Here is a 23,549-nt window from a genome sequence, read left to right on the forward strand (position 1 = left end):
AGGGTTTAGGGTGTAGGGTAAGGGTTTAGGGTAAGGGTTAGGTTTAGGGTCAGGGTTTAGGGTCAGGGTTTAGGGTTTAGGGTCAGGGTTTAGGGTTTAGGGTCAGGGTTTAGGGTCAGGGTTTAGGGTGTAGGGTTAGGGTGTAGGGTAAGGGTTTAGGTTAGGGTTTAGGGTTTAGGATCAGGTTTAGGGTCAGGCGTTTAGGGTAAGGGTTTAGGGTGTAGGGTTAGGGTGTAGGGTAAGGGTTTAGGGTTAGGGTTTAGGGTCAGGGTTTAGGGTCAGGGTTTAGGGTGTAGGGTTAGGGTGTAGGGTAAGGGTTTAGGGTAAGGGTTTAGGGTAAGGGTTTAGGGTGTAGGGTAAGGGTTTAGGGTAAGGGTTTAGGGTAAGGGTTTAGGGTGTAGGGTAAGGGTTTAGGGTAAGGGTTTAGGGTTTAGGGTCAGGGTTTAGGGTCAGGGTTTAGGGTCAGGGTTTAGGGTGTAGGGTTAGGGTGTAGGGTAAGGGTTTAGGGTAAGGGTTTAGGGTAAGGGTGTAGGGTAAGGGTTTAGGGTAAGGGTTTAGGGTAAGGGTTTAGGGTCAGGGTTTAGGGTGTAGGGTTGGGTGTAGGGTAAGGGTTTAGGGTAAGGGTTTAGGGTAAGGGTTTAGGGTTAGGGTTTAGGGTTTAGGGTCAGGGTTTAGGGTCAGGGTTTAGGGTCAGGGTTTAGGGTGTAGGGTTAGGGTGTAGGGTAAGGGTTTAGGGTTAGGGTTTAGGGTTTAGGGTCAGGGTTTAGGGTCAGGGTTTAGGGTAAGGGTTTAGGGTGTAGGGTTAGGGTGTAGGGTAAGGGTTTAGGGTTAGGGTTTAGGGTCAGGGTTTAGGGTCAGGGTTTAGGTGTAGGGTTAGGGTGTAGGGTAAGGGTTTAGGGTAAGGGTTTAGGTAAGGGTTTAGGGTGTAGGTAAGGGTTTAGGGTAAGGGTTTAGGTAGGGGTTTAGGGTGTAGGGTAGGGTTTAGGAAGGGTTTAGGGTTTAGGGTCAGGGTTTAGGGTCAGGGTTTAGGGTCAGGGTTTAGGGTGTAGGGTTAGGTTGTAGGGTAAGGGTTTAGGGAAGTGGTTTAGGGTAAGGGTGTAGGGTAAGGGTTTAGGTAAGGGTTTAGGAAGGGTTTAGGGTCAGGGTTTAGGGTGTAGGGTTGGGGGGTGTGGGTAAGGGTTTAGGGTAAGGGTTTAGGGTAAGGGTTTAGGGTTTAGGGTCAGGGTTTAGGGTCAGGGTTTAGGGTAAGGGTTTAGGGTTAGGGTTTAGGGTTTAGGGTCAGGGTTTAGGGTAAGGGTTAAGGGTTTAGGGTAAGGGTTTAGGGTAAGGGTTTAGGTTTAGGGTTTAGGGTCAGGGTTTAGGGTCAGGGTTTAGGGTAAGGGTTAAGGGTTTAGGGTAAGGGTTTAGGGTAAGGGTTTAGGGTTAGGGTTTAGGGTTTAGGGTCAGGGTTTAGGGTCAGGGTTTAGGGTGTAGGGTTAGGGTGTAGGGTAAGGGTTTAGGGTTAGGGTGTAGGGTAAGGGTTTAGGGTAAGGGTTTAGGGTAAGGGTTAAGGGTTTAGGGTAAGGGTTTAGGGTAAGGGTTTAGGGTTTAGGGTCAGCGTTTAGGGTCAGGGTTTAGGGTGTAGGGTTAGGGTGTAGGGTAAGGGTTTAGGGTAAGGGTTTAGGGTAAAGGTAAGGGTAAAGGGTTGGGGGACACACAGTGATACTGAGAATGCATAGGGGGGTGAATGAGATGACTGTGTCTATATGTGTAGGTTCATTCCAGCCTGGGTGCAGAGCAACTGAAGACCCAGGCACCCATTGTGGAGAGGCAGAATGTGAGGGAGACAAGGAGACCAGCAGAGGAGGAGCAGAGGGAGCGGGAAGGGGGCATAGGCTTGAAGAAGGTCAGAGAGGTTGGTGGTTGTCAGGTTGTGGAGGGCTTTGTAAGTAAGGAGGAGTGTCTTCAAGTTTATACAGGATCGCACAGGGAGCCAGGGCTTGGTGTGATGTTTTCGCTTGATCTGGTGCGGGTGAGGATTCTGGCAGCAGAGTTCTGGACCAGTTGAAGTATGTTGGAGAGTTTGGTGGCGATACCCGTGAGGAGAGTGTTGTAATAGTCCAAACAGGAAGTGACCAGGTCACGGATCAGGATGCTGGAGTGTGACAGTGAGGGGCGGAGCCTGGAGATATTGCAGAGGTGAAAGAATGCTGTCCTGGTGATGGTTTTTATGTGGGGTTGAATGAGAAGGAATGGTCCAGGATGACACAAGGCTTTTTGACTTGTGTTGACAGAGGGACCGGGAAACCATTTATGGTAATGCTGAGGTTGTGCTGTTTGGAGAGAGTGGATTTGGAGACGAAGAGCATGACCTCTGTCTTGCTGCTGTTAAGTTTGAGGAGGTTCATGCTCATCCAGCTCCGGATGTCTTGAAGGCAGCTGATGAGGTAGGTGGGAGCGGTGGGTTTGGTGGAGAGGTAGAGCTGGGTATCATCAGCATCGCAGTGGAAGTGAACTATATGATGAAGAGGAGTGATCCCTGGGTGAACACTCTGTGAGACAGCCGCACACCCTGATCTGTGATTTTTCAGTAGAACAAACTGTTGGCAGTCAGTGAGGTAGGAGGTAAAAACCAGGAGAGTGCAACACCTGTGACACCAACACCAGCCAGACGTGAGGAGTGGATGGCAGATGGTATGGAAGGCTGTACTGAGGAGGAGGATGGATAGTAGCCCTGAGTCCGCTGCATCTCATAAAGATGCTCTTACGAAGGTTCTAACGATTAACTTATCCTTAAGGTGCTTTTAGGAAACCAGGCCCTGGGCTGTTTCAGTGCTGTGTAGAGGAGGTCATTGGTGATTTTAGAGCTGTGTTTGGAGCAGAAACAGGACTGTAATGGTTCATGAAGGTTATTGGAGTTGCGATGGTGTTTTAGTTGAGGGCCACAACCCACTCCAGTATTTCAGAGAGGAAGGGAAGGATTGAGATGGACTGAAGTTGTTCAGGTCATCGGGGTCAGCATTCAGCTTTTTGAGGGTAAACTGCAACCATCTTGAGAGCGTTATTAGGGTAAACTGCAGCGATCTTGAGAGCTTTTTGAGGGTAAACTGCAGCGATCTTGAGAGTTTTATGAGGGTAAACTTCAGCGATCTTGAGAGCTTTATGAGGGTAAACTTCAGCGATCTTGAGAGCTTTATGAGGGTAAACTTCAGCGATCTTGAGAGCTTTATGAGGGTAAACTTCAACGATCTTGAGAGGTTTATGAGGGTAAACTGCTGCCATCTAGAGAGCTTTATGAGGGTAAACTTCAGCGATCTTGAGAGCTTTAGTGGGGTAAACTGCAGCGATCTTGAGAGTGGAGGATACGATGCCAGTGGTGAGGGAGGAGTTGATTATGCCAGTGAGGAGGGGAGAGATGGCAGGCTTTGACAAGGCTGGTGGGCAGGGGGTCAAGGGTTCTGCAGAGAAGTTGTCAGGAGGTTGAAGTAGGAGGTTCACTGTGGAGAACAGTGGCTTGTCCAGGGGCTGGCCCAGGGTGGCTACGGCCCCCCGTGAAATCTGATTAGCCACGATAGTGGCCCCCCCCCCCCCCAGAAATTCTGAGATCTGATCTGTCGTATCTGAATACAGTGCCTTGCAAAAGTATTCATCCCCCTTGGCGTTTTTCCTATTTTGTTGCATTACAACCTGTAATTTAAATGGACTGTTAATTGGATTTAATGTAATGGATAAACACAATATAGTCCAAATTGGTGAAGTGAAATGAAAAAAATTACTTGTTTCAAAAAATTCTCTCAAAAAAAAACAGAAAAGTGGTGTGTTCATATGTTTTCACCCCCTTCGCCATGAAGCCCCTAAATAAGATCTGGTGCAACCAATTACCTTCAGAAGTCACATAATTAGTTAAATAAAGTCCACCTGTGTGCAATCTAAGTGTCACATGATCTGTCACATAATCTCAGTATATATACACCTGTTCTGAAAGGCCCCAGAGTCTGCAACACCACTAAGCAAGGGGCACCACCAAGCAAGCTGCACCATGAAGACCAAGGATCTCTCCAAACAGGTCAGGGACAAAGTTGTGGAGAAGTACAGATCAGGGTTGGGTTATAAAACAATATCAGAAACTTTGAACATCCCACAAAGCACCATTAAATCCATTATTAAAAATTGGAAAGAATATGGCACCACAACAAACCTGCCAAGAGAGGGCCGCCCACCAAAACTCACGGACCAGGCAAGGAGGGCATTAATCAGAGAGGCAACAAAGAGACCAAAGATAACCCTGAAGGAGCTGCAAAGCTCCACAGTGGAGATTGGAGTATCTGTCCATAGGACCACTTTAAGCCGTACACTCCACAGAACTGGGCTTTACGGAAGAGTGGCCAGAAAAACGCAATTTTTTAAAGAAAAAAATAAGCAAACACATTTGGTGTTCGCTAAAAGGCATGTGGGAGACTCCCCAAAAATATGGAAGAAGATACTCTGGTCAGATGAGACTAAAATTTAGCTTTTTGGCCATCAAGGAAAACGTTATGTCTGGCGCAATCCCAACACCTCTCATCACCCCGAGAATACCATCCCCACAGTGAAGCATGGTGGTGGCAGCATCATGCTGTGGGGATGTTTTTCATCGGCAGGGACTGGGAAACTGGTCAGAATTGAAGGAATGATGGATGGCGCTAAATGCAGGGACGGAGGTTCACCTTCCAGCAGGACAATGACCATAAGCATACTGCTAAAGAAACATGTGAGTGGTTTAAGGGGAAACATTTAAATGTCTTGGAATGGCCTAGTCAAAGCCCAGACCTCAATCCAATTGAGAATCTGTGGTATGACTTAAAGATTGCTGTACACCAGCGGAACCCATCCAACTTGAAGGAGCTGAAGCAGTTTTGCCTTGAAGAATGGGCAAATATCCCAGTGGCTAGATGTGCCAAGCTTATAGAGACATACCCCAAGAGACTTACAGCTGTAATTGCTGCAAAGGTGACTCTACAAAGTAATGACTTTGGGGGGGGTTGGGGAGGGGGTGAATAGTTATATCAGTATTAAAACAGTAGGATCTGTTCTCTCAGTATTAAAACAGTAGGATCTGTTCTCTCAGTATTAAAACAGTAGGATCTGTTCTCTCATTATTAAAACAGTAGGATCTGTTCTCAGTATTAAAACAGTAGGATCTGTTCTCTCAGTATTAAAACAGTAGGATCTGTTCTCTCATTATTAAAACAGTAGGATCTGTTCTCTCAGTATTAAAACAGTAGGATCTGTTCTCTCATTATTAAAACAGTAGGATCTGTTCTCTCAGTATTAAAACAGTAGGATCTGTTCTCTCAGTATTAAAACAGTAGGATCTGTTCTCTCAGTATTAAAACAGTAGGATCTGTTCTCTCAGTATTAAAACAGTAGGATCTGTTCTCAGTATTAAAACAGTAGGATCTGTTCTCTCAGTATTAAAACAGTAGGATCTGTTCTCTCATTATTAAAACAGTAGGATCTGTTCTCAGTATTAAAACAGTAGGATCTGTTCTCTCAGTATTAAAACAGTAGGATCTGTTCTCAGTATTAAAACAGTAGGATCTGTTCTCTCAGTATTAAAACAGTAGGATCTGTTCTCAGTATTAAAACAGTAGGATCTGTTCTCTCAGTATTAAAACAGTAGGATCTGTTCTCAGTATTAAAACAGTAGGATCTGTTCTCAGTATTAAAACAGTAGGATCTGTTCTCTCAGTATTAAAACAGTAGGATCTGTTCTCAGTATTAAAACAGTAGGATCTGTTCTCAGTATTAAAACAGTAGGATCTGTTCTCAGTATTAAAACAGTAGGATCTGTTCTCAGTATTAAAACAGTAGGATCTGTTCTCTCAGTATTAAAACAGTAGGATCTGTTCTCTCATTATTAAAACAGTAGGATCTGTTCTCTCAGTATTAAAACAGTAGGATCTGTTCTCTCAGTATTAAAACAGTAGGATCTGTTCTCAGTATTAAAACAGTAGGATCTGTTCTCTCAGTATTAAAACAGTAGGATCTGTTCTCTCAGTATTAAAACAGTAGGATCTGTTCTCTCAGTATTAAAACAGTAGGATCTGTTCTCAGTATTAAAACAGTAGGATCTGTTCTCTCAGTATTAAAACAGTGGGATCTGTTCTGTTCTCTCACCAAGCTGTGCCTGAGTAGCGTCGGCCATCTGGATTAAGGCGTTCTCTTTCTTGTTGAACAGAATTTTGACCCGATGTACATCACCGTACACCCCTAGAGAGAGAGAGAGAAGGGATAGAGGGAAGGGATGGAAAGAGAGAGGGGGGCAGGGAAGGGATAGAACGAGAGAGAGGGGAGGGAAGAGAGAAAGAGAGAGTGGGGAGGGAAGAGAGAAAGAGAGAAGGGATAGAGGGGAGGGAAGAGAGAAAGAGAGAGTGGGGAGGGAAGAGAGAAAGAGAGAGTGGGGAGGGAAGAGAGAAAGAGAGAAGGGAGAGAGGGAGGGAAGGGAAAGAGAGAGTGGGGAGGGAAGAGGAGAAGAGAGAGTGGGGAGGAAGAGAGAAAGAGAGAGGAGGAAGAGAGAAAGAGAGAGGGGAGGGAAGAGAGAAAAGAGGAAAGAGAGGGAAGAGGAGAGGGAGGAAGAGAAAGAGAGAGAGGGGGGAAGAGAGAAAGAGAGAGGGGAGGAAGAGAAAGAGAGAGTGGGGGAAGAGAGAAAGAGAGAGGGGAGGAAGAGAGAAAGAGAGTGGAGGGAAGAGAAAGAGAGAGGGAGGGAAGAGAGAAAGAGAGAGAGGGAAGAGAGAAAGAGAGAGGAGGGAAGAGAGAAAGAGAGAGGAGGGAAGAGAGAAAGAGAGAGTGGGGAGGGAAGAGAGAAAGAGAGAGAGGGAAGAGAGAAAGAGAGAGGGAGGAAGAGAGAAAGAGAGAGTGGGGAGGAGAAAGAGAGTGGGGAGAGAAAGAGAGAGGGAGGAAGAGAGAAAGAGAGAGGGAGGGAAGAGAGAAAGAGAGTGGGGGAGAGAGAGAAAGAGAGAGTGGGGAGGGAAGAGAGAAAGAGAGGTGGGGAGGGAAGAGAGAAAGAGAGAGGAGGAAGAGAGAAAGAGAGAGTGGGGAGGGAAGAGAAAGAGAGTGGGGAGGAAGAGAGAAAGAGAGTGGGAGGGAAGAGAGAAAGAGAGAGTGGGGAGGGAAGAGAGAAAGAGAGAGTGGGGAGGGAAGAGAGAAAGAGAGAGAGGGAGGGAAGAGAGAAAGAGAGAGAGGGAGGGAAGAGAGAAAGAGAGAGTGGGGAGGGAAGAGAGAAAGAGAGAGAGGGAGGGAAGAGAGAAAGAGAGAGGGGAGGGAAGAGAGAAAGAGAGAGTGGGGAGGAAGAGAGAAAGAGAGAGGGAGGGAAGAGAGAAAGAGAGAGTGGGGGAAGAGAGAAAGAGAGAGTGGGGAGGGAAGAGAGAAAGAGAGGAGTGGGGAGGAAGAGAGAAAGAGAGAGTGGGAGGAAGAGAAAGAGAGAGTGGGGAGGAAGAGAGAAAGAGAGAGTGAGGGAAGAGAGAAAGAGAGGAGGAAGAGAAAGAGAGAGGAAGAGAGAGAGAGTAGGGAGGGAAGAGAGAGAGAGAGTGGGGGAAGAGAGAAAGAGAGAGTGGGAGGAAGAGAGAAAGAGAGAGGAGGGAAGAGAGAAAGAGAGAGGGAGGAAGAGAGAAAGAGAGAGTGGGAGGGAAGAGAGAAAGAGAGAGTGGGAGGGAAGAGAGAAAGAGAGAGTGGGGAGGGAAGAGAAAGAGAGAAGTGGGGGGAAGAGAGAAAGAGAGAGTGGGGAGGGAGAGAGAAAGAGAGTGAGGAAAGAGAGAAAGAGAGAGAGGGAGGAAGAGAAAGAGAGAGTCGGGGAGGGAAGAGAGAAAGAGAGAGTGGGGAGGAAGAGAGAAAGAGAGAGTGGGGAGGGAAGAGAGAAGAGAGAGGGAGGGAAGAGAGAGAGGAAGAGAAAGAGAGAGTGAGGAAGAGAGAAAGAGAGAGTGGGAGGGAAGAGAGAAAGAGAGTGGGGAGGGAAGAGAGAAAGAGAGAGTGGGGAGGGAAGAGAAAGAGAGAGAGGGAAGAGAGAAAGAGAGAGGGAGGAAGAGAGAAAGAGAGAGTGGGAGGAAGAGAGAAAGAGAGAGTGGAGGGAGGAGAGAAAGAGAGAGATGGGAGGGAAGAGAGAAAGAGAGAGTGGGGAGGAAGAGAGAAAGAGAGGTGGGGAGGAGGAAAGAGAGAGGGAGGGAAGAGAGAAAGAGAGAGTGGGGAGGGAAGGAGAAAGAGAGGTGAGGGAAGAGAGAAAGAGAGAGTGGGGGAAAGAGAGAAAGAGAGAGTGGGGAGGGAAGAGAGAAAGAGAGAGGGGAAGAGAGAAAGAGAGAGAGGGAGGAAGAGAGAGAGGAGAAAGAGAAAGAGAGTGGGGAGGGAGAGAGAAAGAGAGAGTGGAGGAAGAGAGAAAGAGAGAGATGGGGAGGAAGAGAGAAAGAGAGAGGGATAGAGGAAGGATGAAAGAGAGAGTGGGAAGGGAAGGAGAAAGAGAATGGGGAGGGAAGAGAAAAAGAGAGTGGGAGGGAAGAGAGAAAGAGATGATGTGGGGAGGGAAGAGAGAAAGAGAGAGGGAGGGAAGAGAGAAAGAGAGAGTGGGGAGGGAAGGGAGAAAGAGAGAGAGGGAGGGAAGAGAGAAAGAGAGAGTGGGGAGGGAAGGGAGAAAGAGAGAGGGAGGGAAGAGAGAAAGAGAGAGTGGGAGGGACAGAAGAGTGTGAAGTACATACATTATTTCAATAAAATTCAAAAGGGGCTTTATTGGCATGGGAAACATATGTTTACATTGCCAAAGCAAGATTATTTCCTTTCATTGTATAATGCTGAGAGTTACGGGGAGATAGAAGGATAGAGGGGTGTGGGTTGACGAATAGATATCAGTATCTAAACAGAGAGGACAGGAAGTATACTTATCAGCCAATCACAGTTAGCATAAAAGTCACAGTAACCATGGTAGCCACACACACAAAGCTATGCAGTGAATGACAACCAAACCCATTACTAAATGGCCTTACCAAATAGGATGAACAGTCCATGTGGTGATATGCTCTGCAGGGAGAAGAAAGAGGAAGTCAGACAACTGGTCAAGTGAAGGTAATACTGATGCGGTGGTGTGGTGATACAGATACCAACCAAGCATGTACCTTCCCTTTCCCTTGCATCATCATCATCACACACAGCCAGCCAGCTGCGGCCCAGCCAGCAACCAGCGGCCCAGCCAGCAACCAGCGGCCCAGCCAGCAACCAGCGGCCCAGCCAGCCAGCTGCGGCCCAGCCAGCAACCAGCGGCCCAGCCAGCAACCAGCGGCCCAGCCAGCCAGCAGCGGCCCAGCCAGCCAGCAGCGGCCCAGCCAGCAACCAGCGGCCCAGCCAGCAACCAGCGGCCCAGCCAGCAACCAGCGGCCCAGCCAGCCAGCAGCGGCCCAGCCAGCAACCAGCGGCCCAGCCAGCAACCAGCGGCCCAGCCAGCCAGCAGCGGCCCAGCCAGCAACCAGCGGCCCAGCCAGCAACCAACGGCCCAGCCAGCCAGCAGCGGCCCAGCCAGCAACCAGCGGCCCAGCCAGCCAGCAGCGGCCCAGCCAGCAACCAGCGGCCCAGCCAGCCAGCAGCGGCCCAGCAAGCCAGCAGCGGCCCAGCTAGCCAGCAGCGGCCCAGCCAGCAACCAGCGGCCCAGCCAGCAACCAACGGCCCAGCCAGCAGCGGCCCAGCCAGCAACCAGCGGCCCAGCCAGCAACCAGCGGCCCAGCCAGCAACCAGCGGCTCAGCCAGCCAGCAGCGGCCCAGCCAGCAACCAGCGGCCCAGCCAGCAACCAGAGGCCCAGCCAGCAACCAGCAGCGGCCCAGCCAGCCAGCCAGCAGCGGCCCAGCCAGCCAGCCAGCAGCGGCCCAGCCAGCCAGCCAGCAGCGGCCCAGCCAGCCAGCCAGCAGTGGCCCAGCCCTAATGCTGCTTATCTAGATGGAGAATCAGAAAAGACCCAGCTATTCACTACTACCCAGTCCCAAATCCCACCTTATTACCTATGTAGTGGGCCCTGGTGAAAAGCAGTGCACTACATAGGTAATAGGGTGGGATTTGGGACACAGCCCAGGTCGTGTCTTGTGACATCAACTGCTGCTGATATTGATAGAGAGAGCAACTACTAACGTGAAACTCTTTAATGACTGCAGCCCAGCAGAGAAGCCAACATGATATTGACCAATAAGCAGCCCTATACGCACCATTAGATTCTAACATCAGCTTCTATCTGTTCATACGTCATATCCCTTCTCACCAGGTCAGTAACATTTAGTTATCTGGAAAGTAACATTTAGTTATCTGGAAAGTATCACTTCTCACCAGGTCAGTAACATTTAGTTATCTGGAAAGTAACATTTAGTTATCTGGAAAGTTTGGTACTTTATGTCTGTTTTGGGTGGGTTGGTATGTGGCATGTTCTGAGAGTTTTGCAGGGGCAGCCTGGTCCCAGATAAGTCAACATTCATTGTAATGCCAAATGTTTAGCTTGACATTGAGCAATGGCGTTGGCAAGAGCACAACAATAAAGAGGAGTTGAGGGTTTCACTCACATCAGGGTTGAGGTTGGAGACAAGGAGAACGGCGTGAACAGCGACAGGGGCCATGCCGTGTAGGGTCATCCGTCCCGAAACTGAGCCTGGCATGGCGAGGGGTCCCAGAGCGCCGGTCATCGTGTGCATGGACAGACCTGGGGGCACGCACGATAGCAGGTCAAAGGGCGGGCCTACTAGAGGAGGGAGGAGGGCCCAGGGTCAGTAGGAGGAGAGAGAAGAGAGGGGAGGAGAGGGGAGGGCCAAGGGTCAGTAGGAGGAAGGAGGAGATGGGAGGGCCCAGGGTCAGTAGGAGGAGTGGAGGAGAGGGAGGGCCCAGGGTCAGTAGGAGGAAGGAGGAGATGGGAGGCCCAGGGTCAGTAGGAGGAGGAGAGGAGAGGGAGGGCCCAGGGTCAGTAGGAGGAGGGAGGAGAGGGGAGGGCCCAGGGTCAGTAGGAGGAAGGAGGAGATGGGAGGGCCCAGGGTCAGTAGGAGGAGGGAGGAGAGGGAGGGCCCAGGGTCAGTAGGAGGAGGGAGGAGAGGGAGGGCCCAGGGTCAGTAGGAGGAAGGAGGAGATGGGAGGGCCCAGGGTCAGTAGGAGGAGGGAGGAGAGGGAGGGCCCAGGGTCAGTAGGAGGAGGGAGGAGAGGGGAGGGCCCAGGGTCAGTAGGAGGAGGGAGGAGATGGGAGGGCCCAGGGTCAGTAGGAGGAGGGAGGAGAGGGGAGGGCCCAGGGTCAGTAGGAGGAAGGAGGAGAGGGGAGGGCCCAGGGTCAGTAGGAGGAGTGGAGGAGAGGGAGGAGGGAGGGCCCAGGGTCAGTAGGAGGAAGGAGGAGATGGGAGGGCCCAGGGTCAGTAGGAGGAGGGAGGAGAGGGGAGGGCCCAGGGTCAGTAGGAGGAGGGAGGAGAGGGGAGGGCCCAGGGTCAGTAGGAGGAGGGAGGAGAGGGGAGGGCCCAGGGTCAGTAGGAGGAGGGAGGAGAGGAGGGCCCAGGGTCAGTAGGAGGAGGGAGGAGAGGGAGGGCCCAGGGTCAGTAGTAGGAGTGAGGAGAGGGGAGGGCCCAGGGTCAGTAGGAGGAGGGAGGAGAGGGGAGGGCCCAGGGTCAGTAGGAGGAGTGAGGAGAGGGGAGGGCCCAGGGTCAGTAGGAGGAGGGAGGAGAGGGAGGGCCCAGGGTCAGTAGGAGGAGTGGAGGAGAGGGAGGAGGAGGGCCCAGGGTCAGTAGGAGGAGGGAGGAGAGGAGGGCCCAGGGTCAGTAGGAGGAGGGAGGAGGGGGAGGGCCCAGGGTCAGTAGGAGGAAGGAGGAGATGGGAGGGCCCAGGGTCAGTAGGAGGAGGGAGGAGAGGGAGGGCCCAGGGTCAGTAGGAGGAGGGAGGAGAGGGAGGGCCCAGGGTCAGTAGGAGGAGGGAGGAGAGGGGAGGGCCCAGGGTCAGTAGGAGGAGTGGAGGAGAGGGGAGGGCCCAGGGTCAGTAGGAGGAGGGAGGAGAGGGGAGGGCCCAGGGTCAGTAGGAGGAGGGAGGAGAGGAGGGCCCAGGGTCAGTAGGAGGAGGGAGGAGAGGGAGGGCCCAGGGTCAGTAGGAGGAGTGGAGGAGAGGGGAGGGCCCAGGGTCAGTAGGAGGAGGGAGGAGAGGGGAGGGCCCAGGGTCAGTAGGAGGAAGGAGGAGAGGGGAGGGCCCAGGGTCAGTAGGAGGAGGGAGGAGAGGGGAGGAGGGAGGGGAAAGAGGAGATGGGCCCAGGGCCATTAGGAGGTGGGAGAAGAGAGGGAAGGGGTCACAGGGTCAGTAGGAGAATGGAGGAGAGGGGAGGAGGGAGGGCCCAGGGTCAGTAGGGGGAGTGGAGGAGAGGGGGGAAGGGGACTGTGTCCCAAATGGCACCCTATATAGTGCATTTGGGACTCAGTCGGAGAGTGGGATGATGATGATGATGATGATGATGGTTGAGATTATGAACTCATAAAAATAGAAACACTAAAACATGATTCCCCAGGGTGATACCCGAGGGTGATACCTACCTATATAGGGGGTATGGGGCTAGAGGAGGGTGATACCTACCTATATAGGGGGTATGGGGCTAGAGGAGGGTGGTACCTACCTATATAGGGGGTATGGGGCTAGAGGAGGGTGATACCTACCTATATAGGGGGTATGGGGCTAGAGGAGGGTGGTACCTACCTATATAGGGGGTATGGGGCTAGAGGAGGGTGATAGTGGGGTGGTACCTACCTATATAGGGGGTATGGGGCTAGAGGAGGGTGGTACCTACCTATATAGGGGGTATGGGGCTAGAGGAGGGTGATAGTGGGGTGGTACCCACCTATATAGGGGTATGGGGCTAGAGGAGGGTGGTACCTACCTATATAGGGGTATGGGGCTGGAGGAGGGTGGTACCTACCTATATAGGGGGTATGGGGCTAGAGGAGGGTGGTACCTACCTATATAGGGGGTATGGGGCTGGAGGAGGGTGGTACCTACCTATATAGGGGGTATGGGGCTGGAGGAGGGTGGTACCTACCTATAGGGGGTATGGGGCTAGAGGAGGGTGGTACCTACCTATATAGGGGGTATGGGGCTAGAGGAGGGTGATACCTACCTATAGGGGGGTATGGGGCTAGAGGAGGGTGGTACCTACCTATATAGGGGGTATGGGGCTAGAGGAGGGTGGTACCTACCTATATGGGGGTATGGGGCTGGAGGAGGGTGGTACCTACCTATATAGGGGGTATGGGGCTAGAGGAGGGTGGTACCTACCTATAGGGGGTATGGGGCTGGAGGAGGGTGATACCTACCTATATGGGGGTATGGGGCTAGAGGAGGGTGGTACCTACCTATATAGGGGGTATGGGGCTAGAGGAGGGTGGTACCTACCATATAGGGGGTATGGGGCAGGAGGAGGGTGTACCTACCTATAGGGGGTATGGGGCAGGAGGAGGGTGTACCTACCTATATGGGGGGTATGGGGCTAGAGGAGGGTGATACCTACCTATATAGGGGGTATGGGGCTAGAGGAGGGTGATACCCACCTATATAGGGGGTATGGGGCTAGAGGAGGGTGGTACCTACCTATAGGGGGTATGGGGCTAGAGGAGGGTGGTACCTACCTATATAGGGGGTATGGGGCTAGAGGAGGGTGGTACCTACCTATAGGGGGTATGGGGCTAGAGGAGGGTGATACCTACCTATAGGGGGTATGGGGCTGGAGGAGGGTGGTACCTACCTATATGGGGGTATGGGGCTAGAGGAGGGTGGTACCTACCTATATAGGGGGTATGGGGCTAGAGGAGGGTGGTACCTACCTATAGGGGGTATGGGGCTAGAGGAGGGTGTACCTACCTATAGGGGGTATGGGGCTAGAGGAGGGTGGTACCTACCTATAGGGGGTATGGGGCTGGAGGAGGGTGGTACCTACCTATAGGGGTATGGGGCTAGAGGAGGGTGATAGTGGGGTGATACCTACCTATAGGGGGGGGTATGGGGCTAGAGGAGGGTGATACCTACCTATATAGGGGTATGGGGCTAGAGGAGGGTGGTACCTACCCTATAGGGGGTATGGGGCTAGAGGAGGGTGTACCTACCTATATGGGGGTATGGGGCTAGAGGAGGGTGATACCTACCTATATAGGGGGTATGGGGCTAGAGGAGGGTGGTACCTACCTATATAGGGGGTATGGGGCTAGAGGAGGGTGGTACCTACCTATATAGGGGGTATGGGGCTAGAGGAGGGTGATACCTACCTATATAGGGGGTATGGGGCTGGAGGAGGGTGATACCTACCTATAGGGGGTATGGGGCTGGAGGAGGGTGGTACCTACCTATAGGGGGTATGGGGCTGGAGGAGGGTGGTACCTACCTATAGGGGGTATGGGGCTAGAGGAGGGTGATACCCACCTATATAGGGGGTATGGGGCTAGAGGAGGGTGATACCTACCTATAGGGGGTATGGGGCTAGAGGAGGGTGATACCTACCTATAGGGGGGTATGGGGCTGGAGGAGGGTGTACCTACCTATATAGGGGGTATGGGGCTAGAGGAGGGTGGTACCTACCTATATAGGGGGTATGGGGCTAGAGGAGGGTGGTACCTACCTATATGGGGGTATGGGGCTGGAGGAGGGTGGTACCCACCTATAGGGGGTATGGGGCTAGAGGAGGGTGGTACCTACCTATAGGGGGGTATGGGGCTAGAGGAGGGTGGTACCTACCTATATAGGGGGTATGGGGCTAGAGGAGGGTGGTACCTACCTATATGGGGGTATGGGGCTAGAGGAGGGTGGTACCTACCTATAGGGGGGTATGGGGCTAGAGGAGGGTGGTACCTACCTATAGGGGGTATGGGGCTGGAGGAGGGTGGTACCTACCTATATGGGGGTATGGGGCTAGAGGAGGGTGGTACCTCCCTATATAGGGGGTATGGGGCTAGAGGAGGGTGGTACCTACCTATAGGGGGTATGGGGCTAGAGGAGGGTGGACCTACCTATAGGGGGTATGGGGCTAGAAGAGGGTGGTACCTACCTATAGGGGGTATGGGGCTAGAGGAGGGTGGTACCTACCTATATAGGGGGTATGGGGCTAGAGGAGGGTGATACCTACCTATATAGGGGGTATGGGGCTAGAGGAGGGTGGTACCTACCTATATAGGGGGTATGGGGCTAGAGGAGGGTGATAGTGGGGTGATACCTACCTATAGGGGGTATGGGGCTAGAGGAGGGTGGTACCCACCTATATAGGGGGTATGGGGCTAGAGGAGGGTGATAGTGGGGTGGTACCTACCTATATAGGGGGTATGGGGCTGGAGGAGGGTGATAGTGGGGTGGTACCTACCTATATAGGGGGTATGGGGCTAGAGGAGGGTGATACCTACCTATATAGGGGGTATGGGGCTAGAGGAGGGTGGTACCTACCTATAGGGGGTATGGGGCTAGAGGAGGGTGATAGTGGGGTGGTACCCACCTATAGGGGGTATGGGGCTAGAGGAGGGTGATAGTGGGGTGGTACCTACCTATAGGGGGTATGGGGCTAGAGGAGGGTGATACCTACCTATAGGGGGTATGGGGCTGGAGGAGGGTGATACCTACCTATAGGGGGTATGGGGCTAGAGGAGGGTGGTACCTACCTATAGGGGGGTATGGGGCTGGAGGAGGGTGATAGTGGGGTGTACCTACCTATATAGGGGGTATGGGGCTAGAGGAGGGTGATACCCACCTATAGGGGGTATGGGGCTAGAGGAGGGTGGTACCCACCTATATAGGGGGTATGGGGCTAGGAGGAGGGTGGTACCTACCTATATGGGGGTATGGGGCTAGAGGAGGGTGATACCTACCTATAGGGGGTATGGGGCTGGAGGAGGGTGGTACCTACCTATATAGGGGGTATGGGGCTAGAGGAGGGTGGTACCCACCTATATAGGGGGTATGGGGCTAGAGGAGGGTGGTACCTACCTATATGGGGGTATGGGGCTGGAGGAGGGTGATAGTGGGGTGGTACCTACCTATAGGGGGTATGGGGCTAGAGGAGGGTGGTACCTACCTACATAGGGGGTATGGGGCTGGAGGAGGGTGATACCTACCTATAGGGGGTATGGGGCTAGAGGAGGGTGATACCTACCTATATAGGGGGTATGGGGCTAGAGGAGGGTGGTACCTACCTATATGGGGGTATGGGGCTAGAGGAGGGTGGTACCCACCTATATAGGGGGTATGGGGCTAGAGGAGGGTGGTACCTACCTATATAGGGGGTATGGGGCTGGAGGAGGGTGGTACCTACCTATATAGGGGGTATGGGGCTGGAGGAGGGTGGTACCTACCTATATAGGGGGTATGGGGCTGGAGGAGGGTGATAGGGGGTGGTACCTACCTATAGGGGGTATGGGGCTAGAGGAGGGTGATACCTACCTATAGGGGGTATGGGGCTAGAGGAGGGTGGTACCTACCTATATAGGGGGTATGGGGCTGGAGGAGGGTGATAGTGGGGTGTCACCTACCTATATGGGGGTATGGGGCTAGAGGAGGGTGGTACCTACCTATAGGGGGTATGGGGCTGGAGGAGGGTGATAGTGGGGTGTACCTACCTATATAGGGGGTATGGGGCTAGAGGAGGGTGGTACCTACCTATATAGGGGGTATGGGGCTAGAGGAGGGTGGTACCTACCTATATAGGGGGTATGGGGCTAGAGGAGGGTGATAGTGGGGTGGTACCTACCTATATAGGGGGTATGGGGCTAGAGGAGGGTGATAGTGGGTGGTACCTACCTATAGGGGGTATGGGGCTAGAGGAGGGTGGTACCTACCTATAGGGGGGTATGGGGCTAGAGGAGGGTGATACCCTACCTATATAGGGGGTATGGGGCTAGAGGAGGGTGATACCTACCTATATAGGGGGTATGGGGCTAGAGGAGGGTGGTACCTACCTATATAGGGGGTATGGGGCTGGAGGAGGGTGGTACCTACCTATATAGGGGGTATGGGGCTAGAGGAGGGTGATACCTACCTATATAGGGGGTATGGGGCTAGAGGAGGGTGATAGTGGGGTGGTACCTACCTATATAGGGGGTATCGGGCTGGAGGAGGGTGATAGTGGGGTGTACCTACCTGCTTGGGGGAACCCGATAGCGGGGCCAAAACCTGCTGCTCCAGCGTAAGGCGATGAGATGATACCTGGAGCACCTGGAAACACAAATCAATCAAATGTATAAAATATAAAGCCCTTTTTACATCAGCAGCTGTTACAAAGTGCTTAACTTTCCCAAGATCCCAAAGGCCAGACAAAGCAGCATTGGTGGGAAAAGTAAACAATTGTCATACTTGAGTAAAAGTAAAGATATCTTAATAGAAAATGACTCAAGCAAAAGTGAAAGTCACCCAGTAAAATACTACTTGAGTAAAAGTCTAAAAGTATTCGGTTTTAAATATACTTAAGTATCAAAAGTAAAAGTCGAAGTATAAATAATTTCAAATTCCTTATGTTAAGCAAACCAGACGGCACCAATTTACAGATAACCAGGGGCACGCTCCAACACTCAGACATCATTTACAGATAGCCAGGGGCACGCTCCAACACTCAGACATCATTTACAGATAGCCAGGGACACACTCCAACACTCAGACATAATTTACAGATAGCCAGGGGCACACTCCAACACTCAGACATCATTTACAGATAGCCAGGGGCACACTCCAACACTCAGACATCATTTACAGACAGCCAGGGGCACACTCCAACACTCAGACATCATTTACAGACAGCCAGGGGCACACTCCAACACTCAGACATCATTTACAGATAGCCAGGGGTACACTCCAACACTCAGACATCATTTACAGACAGCCAGGGGCACACTCCAACACTCAGACATCATTTACAGATATCCAGGGGCACACTCCAACACTTAGACATAATTTACAAATGGCACGTGTGTTTAGTGAGTCCGCTAGATCAGAGGCAGTAGGGATAACCGAGGATGTTATCTTGATAAGTGTGTGAATTGGACCCTTGTCCAATTTTCAAATTCAAGGCCCTTTCAAACAGTAGGCTATTCCATATGGTACACGTTGCTCACAAAGCAATCCCAAAAGGGGACACTGCTTTTCAATTTCCTCATTGTGCGGGTTGTTATGTTGTTGGGGCTGCCAACACAGGAAATTAAATGTTGGAAGGTTTACAGTTCATTAAAGAAGAAGAATGTTCGCAAACTCAATCTCTACAAGCATTCCTTCCTCTCAGACAGGAGAGTTCTGTGCCTCCCAAATGGGACCCTATTCCCTAAATAGTGCACTATATTGAGCATAAGGTGCAATTTGGGACGCAACCAGTCTCTTCTTTTGTTACACTACAGAACCAACCAGTTTCGTGACAGCAGAGAGCCAACCTGTGCTCTATTTGCTATTTAGTGTACTTTTAACCAAAGCCTATTCACAAAAAAAATAGGTTTAAAATGAAATATTAGCTTTTGTCTGGAGCCGAAAAAGACAGAAAATTCAAAAGTTAATTTGACGTTACGCACTAACAAGGCTTTTCAGCATAAGCAAATTGACTACTGCTAGAGCTGTTTATGGGTGTGACAAGTAGTCAGACAAAACGAGTATGGGAACGGATATGGGAAAATCACTAAGATGGCGCCGACAGATAGAGCAGGCGTGTTTCTAGCTCCTAGGCGATAACTGTTACATTATTAGCACAGAAATTCAGACTGGACTTCTAGTCCGAGTCATGAGGCATGCACACCGCCCACCGCTTCCGAGTATATTACTCGCTAATGTTCAGTCTCTGGACAAATAAAATTGAGGAGTTCAGAGCGAGGATTTCCTTCCAGAGAGACATCAGGGATTGTAACATACTCTGTTTCACGGAAACATGGCTCTCTCGGGATATACTGTCTGAGTCCGTACAGCCAGTTGGGTTCTCAGTTCATTGCGCAGACAGGAATAAATATCTCTCCAGAAGAAGTAGTGTGGAGGTGTATGTTTCATGATTAACTACTCATGTTGTGATTGTGATAACATACAGGAACTCAAGTCATTTTGTTCACCCGACCTAGAATACCTCCCAATCAAATGCCGACCGTATTACCTCCCAAGAGAATTCTCTTTGGTTATAGTCACTGCTGCGTATATTCCCCCTCAAGCTGACACATTTACATTTTAGTCATTTAGCAGACGCTCTTATCCAGAGTGACTTACAGTAGTGAATGCATACATTTCATTTCATGCATTTTTTTTGGTTTGTACAGGCCCCCCGTGGGAATCAAACCCACAACCCTGGCGTTGCACACACCATGCTGGCGTTGCAAACACCATGCTCTACCAACTGAGCCACAGGGAAGGCCCTCAAAGAACTTCACTGGACTTTATGCAAACTGGAAACCACATATCCTGAGGCTGCATTTATTGTAGCTGGGGATTTTAACAAAGCAAATTTGAGGAAAAGGCTACCGAAGTTCTATCAACACATTGACTGTAGTCCTCGCCCTGCTAAAACACTCGACCACTGCTACTCCAACTTCCGGGATGACTACAAGGCCCTCCCCTGCCCTCCCTTCGGCAAATCAGATCAGGACTCCATTTTGCTCCTCCCTTCCTATAGGCTGAAACTCAAACAGGAAGTACCCGTGTTAAGGTCTATTCAACGCTGGTCTGACCAATCGGAATCCACACTTCAAGTTTGTTTTGATCACGCGGACTGGGATATGTTCCGGATAGCTTCCGATAATAACATTGACGAATCCACAGATACGGTGACTGTGACTATTAAAACCTACCCTAACCAGAAACCGTGGATAGATTGCAGCATCCCCGCAAAACTGAAAGCACGAACTACCACATTTAACCATGGCAAGGCGACTGGGAATATAGCCGAATACAAACAGAGTAGTTATTCCCGCCGTAAGGCAATCAAACAGGCAAAACATCAGTACAGAGACAAAGTGGAGTCGCAGTTCAACGGCTCAGACACGAGACGTACTGTATGAGGCAGGGTCTACAGAAAATCACGGACTACAAAGGGAAAACCAGCCACGTCGTGGACACCGACGTCTTGCTTCCAGACAAGCTAAACACCTTCTTCCCCCGCTTTGAGGATAACACAGTGCCACCGACGCGGCCCTCTACCAAGGACTGTGGGCTCTCCTTCTCCGTGGCCGACGTAACTAAGGCATTTAAGCGTGTTAACCCTCGCAAGGCTCCCTAGCCGCGTCCTCAGAGCATGCGCAGACCAGCTGGCTGGGGTGTTTACGGACATATTCAATCTCTCCCTATCCCAGTCTGCTGTCCCCACCTGTTCAATATGTCCACCATTGTTCCTGTACCCAAGAAAGCAAAGGTAACTGAACTAAAAGACTATCGCCCCATAGCACTCACTTCTGTCATCATGAAGTGCTTTGAGAGACTAGTCAAGGATCATATCACCTCTACCTTACCTGACACCCTACACCCACTTCAATTTGCTTACCGTCCAAATAGATCCACAGACGATGCAATCACCGTCGCAATGCACACTGCCCTAACCCATCTGGACAAGAGGAATACCTATGTAAGAATGCTGTTCATTGACTATAGTTCAGTATTCTACACCATAGTACCCTCCCAAGCTCATCATTAAGCTTGAGGCCCTGGGTCTGAACCCCACCCTGTGCAACTGGGTCCTGGACTTCCTGACAGGCCGCCCCCAGGTGGTGAAGGTAGGAAACAACACCTCCACTTCGCTGATCCTGAACACGGGGGCCTCAAAAGGGTGCGTGCTCCTTCCTGTACTCCCTGTTCACCCATGACTGTGTGGCCAATCATCAAGTTTGCAGTCGACACAACAGCAGTTTACCAACAGCGACGAGACGGCCTACAGGGAGGAGGTGAGGGCCCTGGGAGAGCGGTGCCAGGAAAATAACCTCTCATCCAATGTCAACAAAACAAAGGAGCTGATCGTGGACTTCAGGAAAGAGCAGAGGGTGCACACGCCTCTATCCACATTGACGGGACAGCAGTGGAGAAGGTGGAAAGCTTCAAGTTCCTCGGCGTACACATCACTGACGATCTGAAATGGTTCCACCCACACAGACAGCGTGGTGAAGAAGGTGCAACAACGCCTATACTTCTATGTAGGAGTATATAACACATTAGATCTGGTAAAAGATAATACCATTCTACCCCCCCCCATCGTCTTTGAAATGCAAGAGAAAGGCCATAATGTACTTTTCCAGGTTAGGTGCAATTTAGTCACTAGATGGCAGCAGTGTATGTGCAAAGTTTTAGACTGATTCATTTCTGATCAAAATGTTGTATCAAGACAGCTCAAATGTGCCTTTTATTTTATTTATTTAACTAGGCAAGTCAGTTAAGAACAAATTCTTATTTACAATGACGGCCTAGGAACAGTGGGTTAACTGCCTTGTTCAGGGGCAGAACAACAGATTTGTACCTCGTCAGCTCGGGGATTTGATCTAGCAACCTTTCAGTTACTGTCCCAATGCTCTAACCACTAGGCTACCTGCCACCCCGTGCCTATTTGGTTTATTAATACATTTTCAACTTCATAACTGTGCACTCTCCTCAAACAACAGCATGGTATTCTTTCACTGTAATAGCTACTGTAAATTGGGCGGTGCAGTTAGATTAACAAGAATTGAAGCTTTCTGCCCATATCAGATATGTCTATGTCCTGGGGAAATGTTCTTGATACTTACGACCTCATGCCGATCCTGTAGAGGTTCATAATGTTTACATATTTTGCATTACTCATACTGTATTTTATACTATTCTATTGTATCTCAGCCTATGCCGCTCCGACATTGCTTGCGCATATATTTATATATTCTTAATTCCATTCCTTTACTTTAGATTTGTGTGTACTGTGTGTTGTGAAATTGTTAGATATTACTTGTTAGATATTTACTGCACTGTCGGAACTAGAAACACAAGCATTTCACTACATCCGCAATAACAGCTGCTCAACATGTGTACGTGACAAATAACATTTGATTTGATTTGTAGTGTTATCATTTATTTTACACAGTTATTAAATAATAAGTTATTTGATATTCGCTTTCAATGACCCTTCTTAGTCAGCTAAACGCATAATAATTGATTGCACGTGGTTTTACGATAATGTTAAATGAAGTCAGATAAACATTTTAATAGGCTAACACGGGGGTCGCATGTGAGGTATATATAATATCATATATGATACATTTTACCTCACTACATTACCTAAGGGACATGCTTATCCGAATTAGTCAACACAAATTGATTTAAAAAAATAAATAAATAAACACAACCTGTGTTTTCAAACCATCATTCATTCACTGACATCACAGTGGTACAAGTAACGTTCAGATTAGAGCGCTTTGTATGTTGATGACCACATATTGGGTGGGTTGTGAATGAGCCAGAGGTAAGAAACAGGCAGAAAGTGGAAGGGACAGACCATAGAGGTTGGTAGAGGGCTCTTCGTTGCATATTTGTCATATTGGTTTCTGTGACCGCATGGTCAGATCCATTGAGGGCTTTCTCCATTTTAAAGTAGTCCATTTCTTCTTCTACTTCTATGAATTTATTGTAGGGGACAGACGGGAAGTGGAGGGAACAGACAGGACGTGGAGGGGACAGACAGGAAGTGGAGGGGGCAGACAGGAAGTGGCGGGTTCAGACAGGAAGTGGAGAATATGACAGGAAGTGGAGGGGGCAGACAGGATGTGGAGGGGACTGTTTGCATTGTGGCTAACTGTGATGTGTTTTCCTATCGGATATGCTAAGTGTGGAAATGCTAACTGTTGAAATGCTAACTGTTGAAATGCTAACTGTTGAAATGCTAAGTGTTGAAATGCTAAGTGTTGAAATGCTAAGTGTTGAAATGCTAACTGTTGAAATGCTAACTGTTGAAATGCTAAGTGTGGAAATGCTAAGTGTTGAAATGCTAAGTGTTGAAATGCTAACTGTTGAAATGCTAACTGTTGAAATGCTAAGTGTTGAAATGCTAACTGTTCCTGGTCTAAGTAATAAGCATCGTTGGTCTCACCGAAGGCGGCAGTCAAAGCAGGGTCCATGGTAGGTTGTCCATCTCCAGAGGGAAGATCCAGGCGGGTGAAATCTCGGCTTTTGTCGTTGTTGTACTTCACATTCAGGCTGGTCAGCTTGGAGAACTCCACACGCAGAGTGCAGCACGCGTTATAGATGTTCTGGCCATCCAAAGTCTAGATAGAGAGAGAAAAAGAGAGAGAGAGAGAGAAAGAGAGAGAGAGTTAGATCAACAAATAGATTGGACAGACATTCATTATATATAAAAAAGAGTACATTTGTTCTGGCCATCCAAAGTCTAGAGAGAGAGAAAGTATCTCTCTGAGTGACCAACCAATAGCATGTCTTCACACAGGGTCCTAGCGAAGAATGAAGTGCATCATTACAGTCTAGTGCAGAGGGAAAAACTACTCCCATCATCAGAAAACCACAGTGTTTTACAGTAATGACAGAATATGTGTCACTACAGTTACTGTACCACTCAGAGAATATAGAACAACAAGCTCCTCCGTAGAACAGCAGTTAGAGTTAGGTTACTGATTTA

General features: G+C 50.2%; 1 protein-coding gene and 1 long non-coding RNA gene across 5 annotated transcripts in view; both read right to left on the minus strand.

Moving 5' to 3' along the window:
• LOC106594274 (polypyrimidine tract-binding protein 3) overlaps nt 1-23,549 on the minus strand; it is a 159,885-nt gene that overhangs the window by 17,405 nt on the left and 118,931 nt on the right. For 2 of the 3 annotated variants that reach the window (XM_045692683.1, XM_045692684.1), the window contains exons 7-11: nt 23,007-23,181; nt 17,093-17,167; nt 10,540-10,715; nt 8,988-9,021; nt 6,139-6,231 (exon numbers count right to left, since the gene is read on the minus strand). In XM_045692683.1, the coding sequence (XP_045548639.1) occupies nt 6,139-6,231; nt 8,988-9,021; nt 10,540-10,715; nt 17,093-17,167; nt 23,007-23,181 (553 nt within the window). The remainder of the gene's footprint in view (nt 1-6,138; nt 6,232-8,987; nt 9,022-10,539; nt 10,716-17,092; nt 17,168-23,006; nt 23,182-23,549) is intronic. The other variant, XM_045692685.1, reaches the window with a different exon arrangement.
• Nucleotides 16,360-17,086, minus strand: LOC123726119 (uncharacterized). Of its 2 annotated transcripts, none has more exons than XR_006758441.1 (3): nt 16,832-17,086; nt 16,573-16,703; nt 16,360-16,396 (listed from the first exon to the last, which is right to left on the minus strand). It is a non-coding gene; the product is annotated as an uncharacterized lncRNA (long non-coding RNA). The 2 variants fall into 2 exon arrangements; XR_006758440.1 differs by lacking the exon at nt 16,360-16,396 and adding an exon at nt 16,409-16,524.

The sequence above is a fragment of the Salmo salar genome, chromosome ssa13 (assembly GCF_905237065.1).
Source record: "Salmo salar chromosome ssa13, Ssal_v3.1, whole genome shotgun sequence".
NCBI lineage: Eukaryota > Metazoa > Chordata > Actinopteri > Salmoniformes > Salmonidae > Salmo > Salmo salar.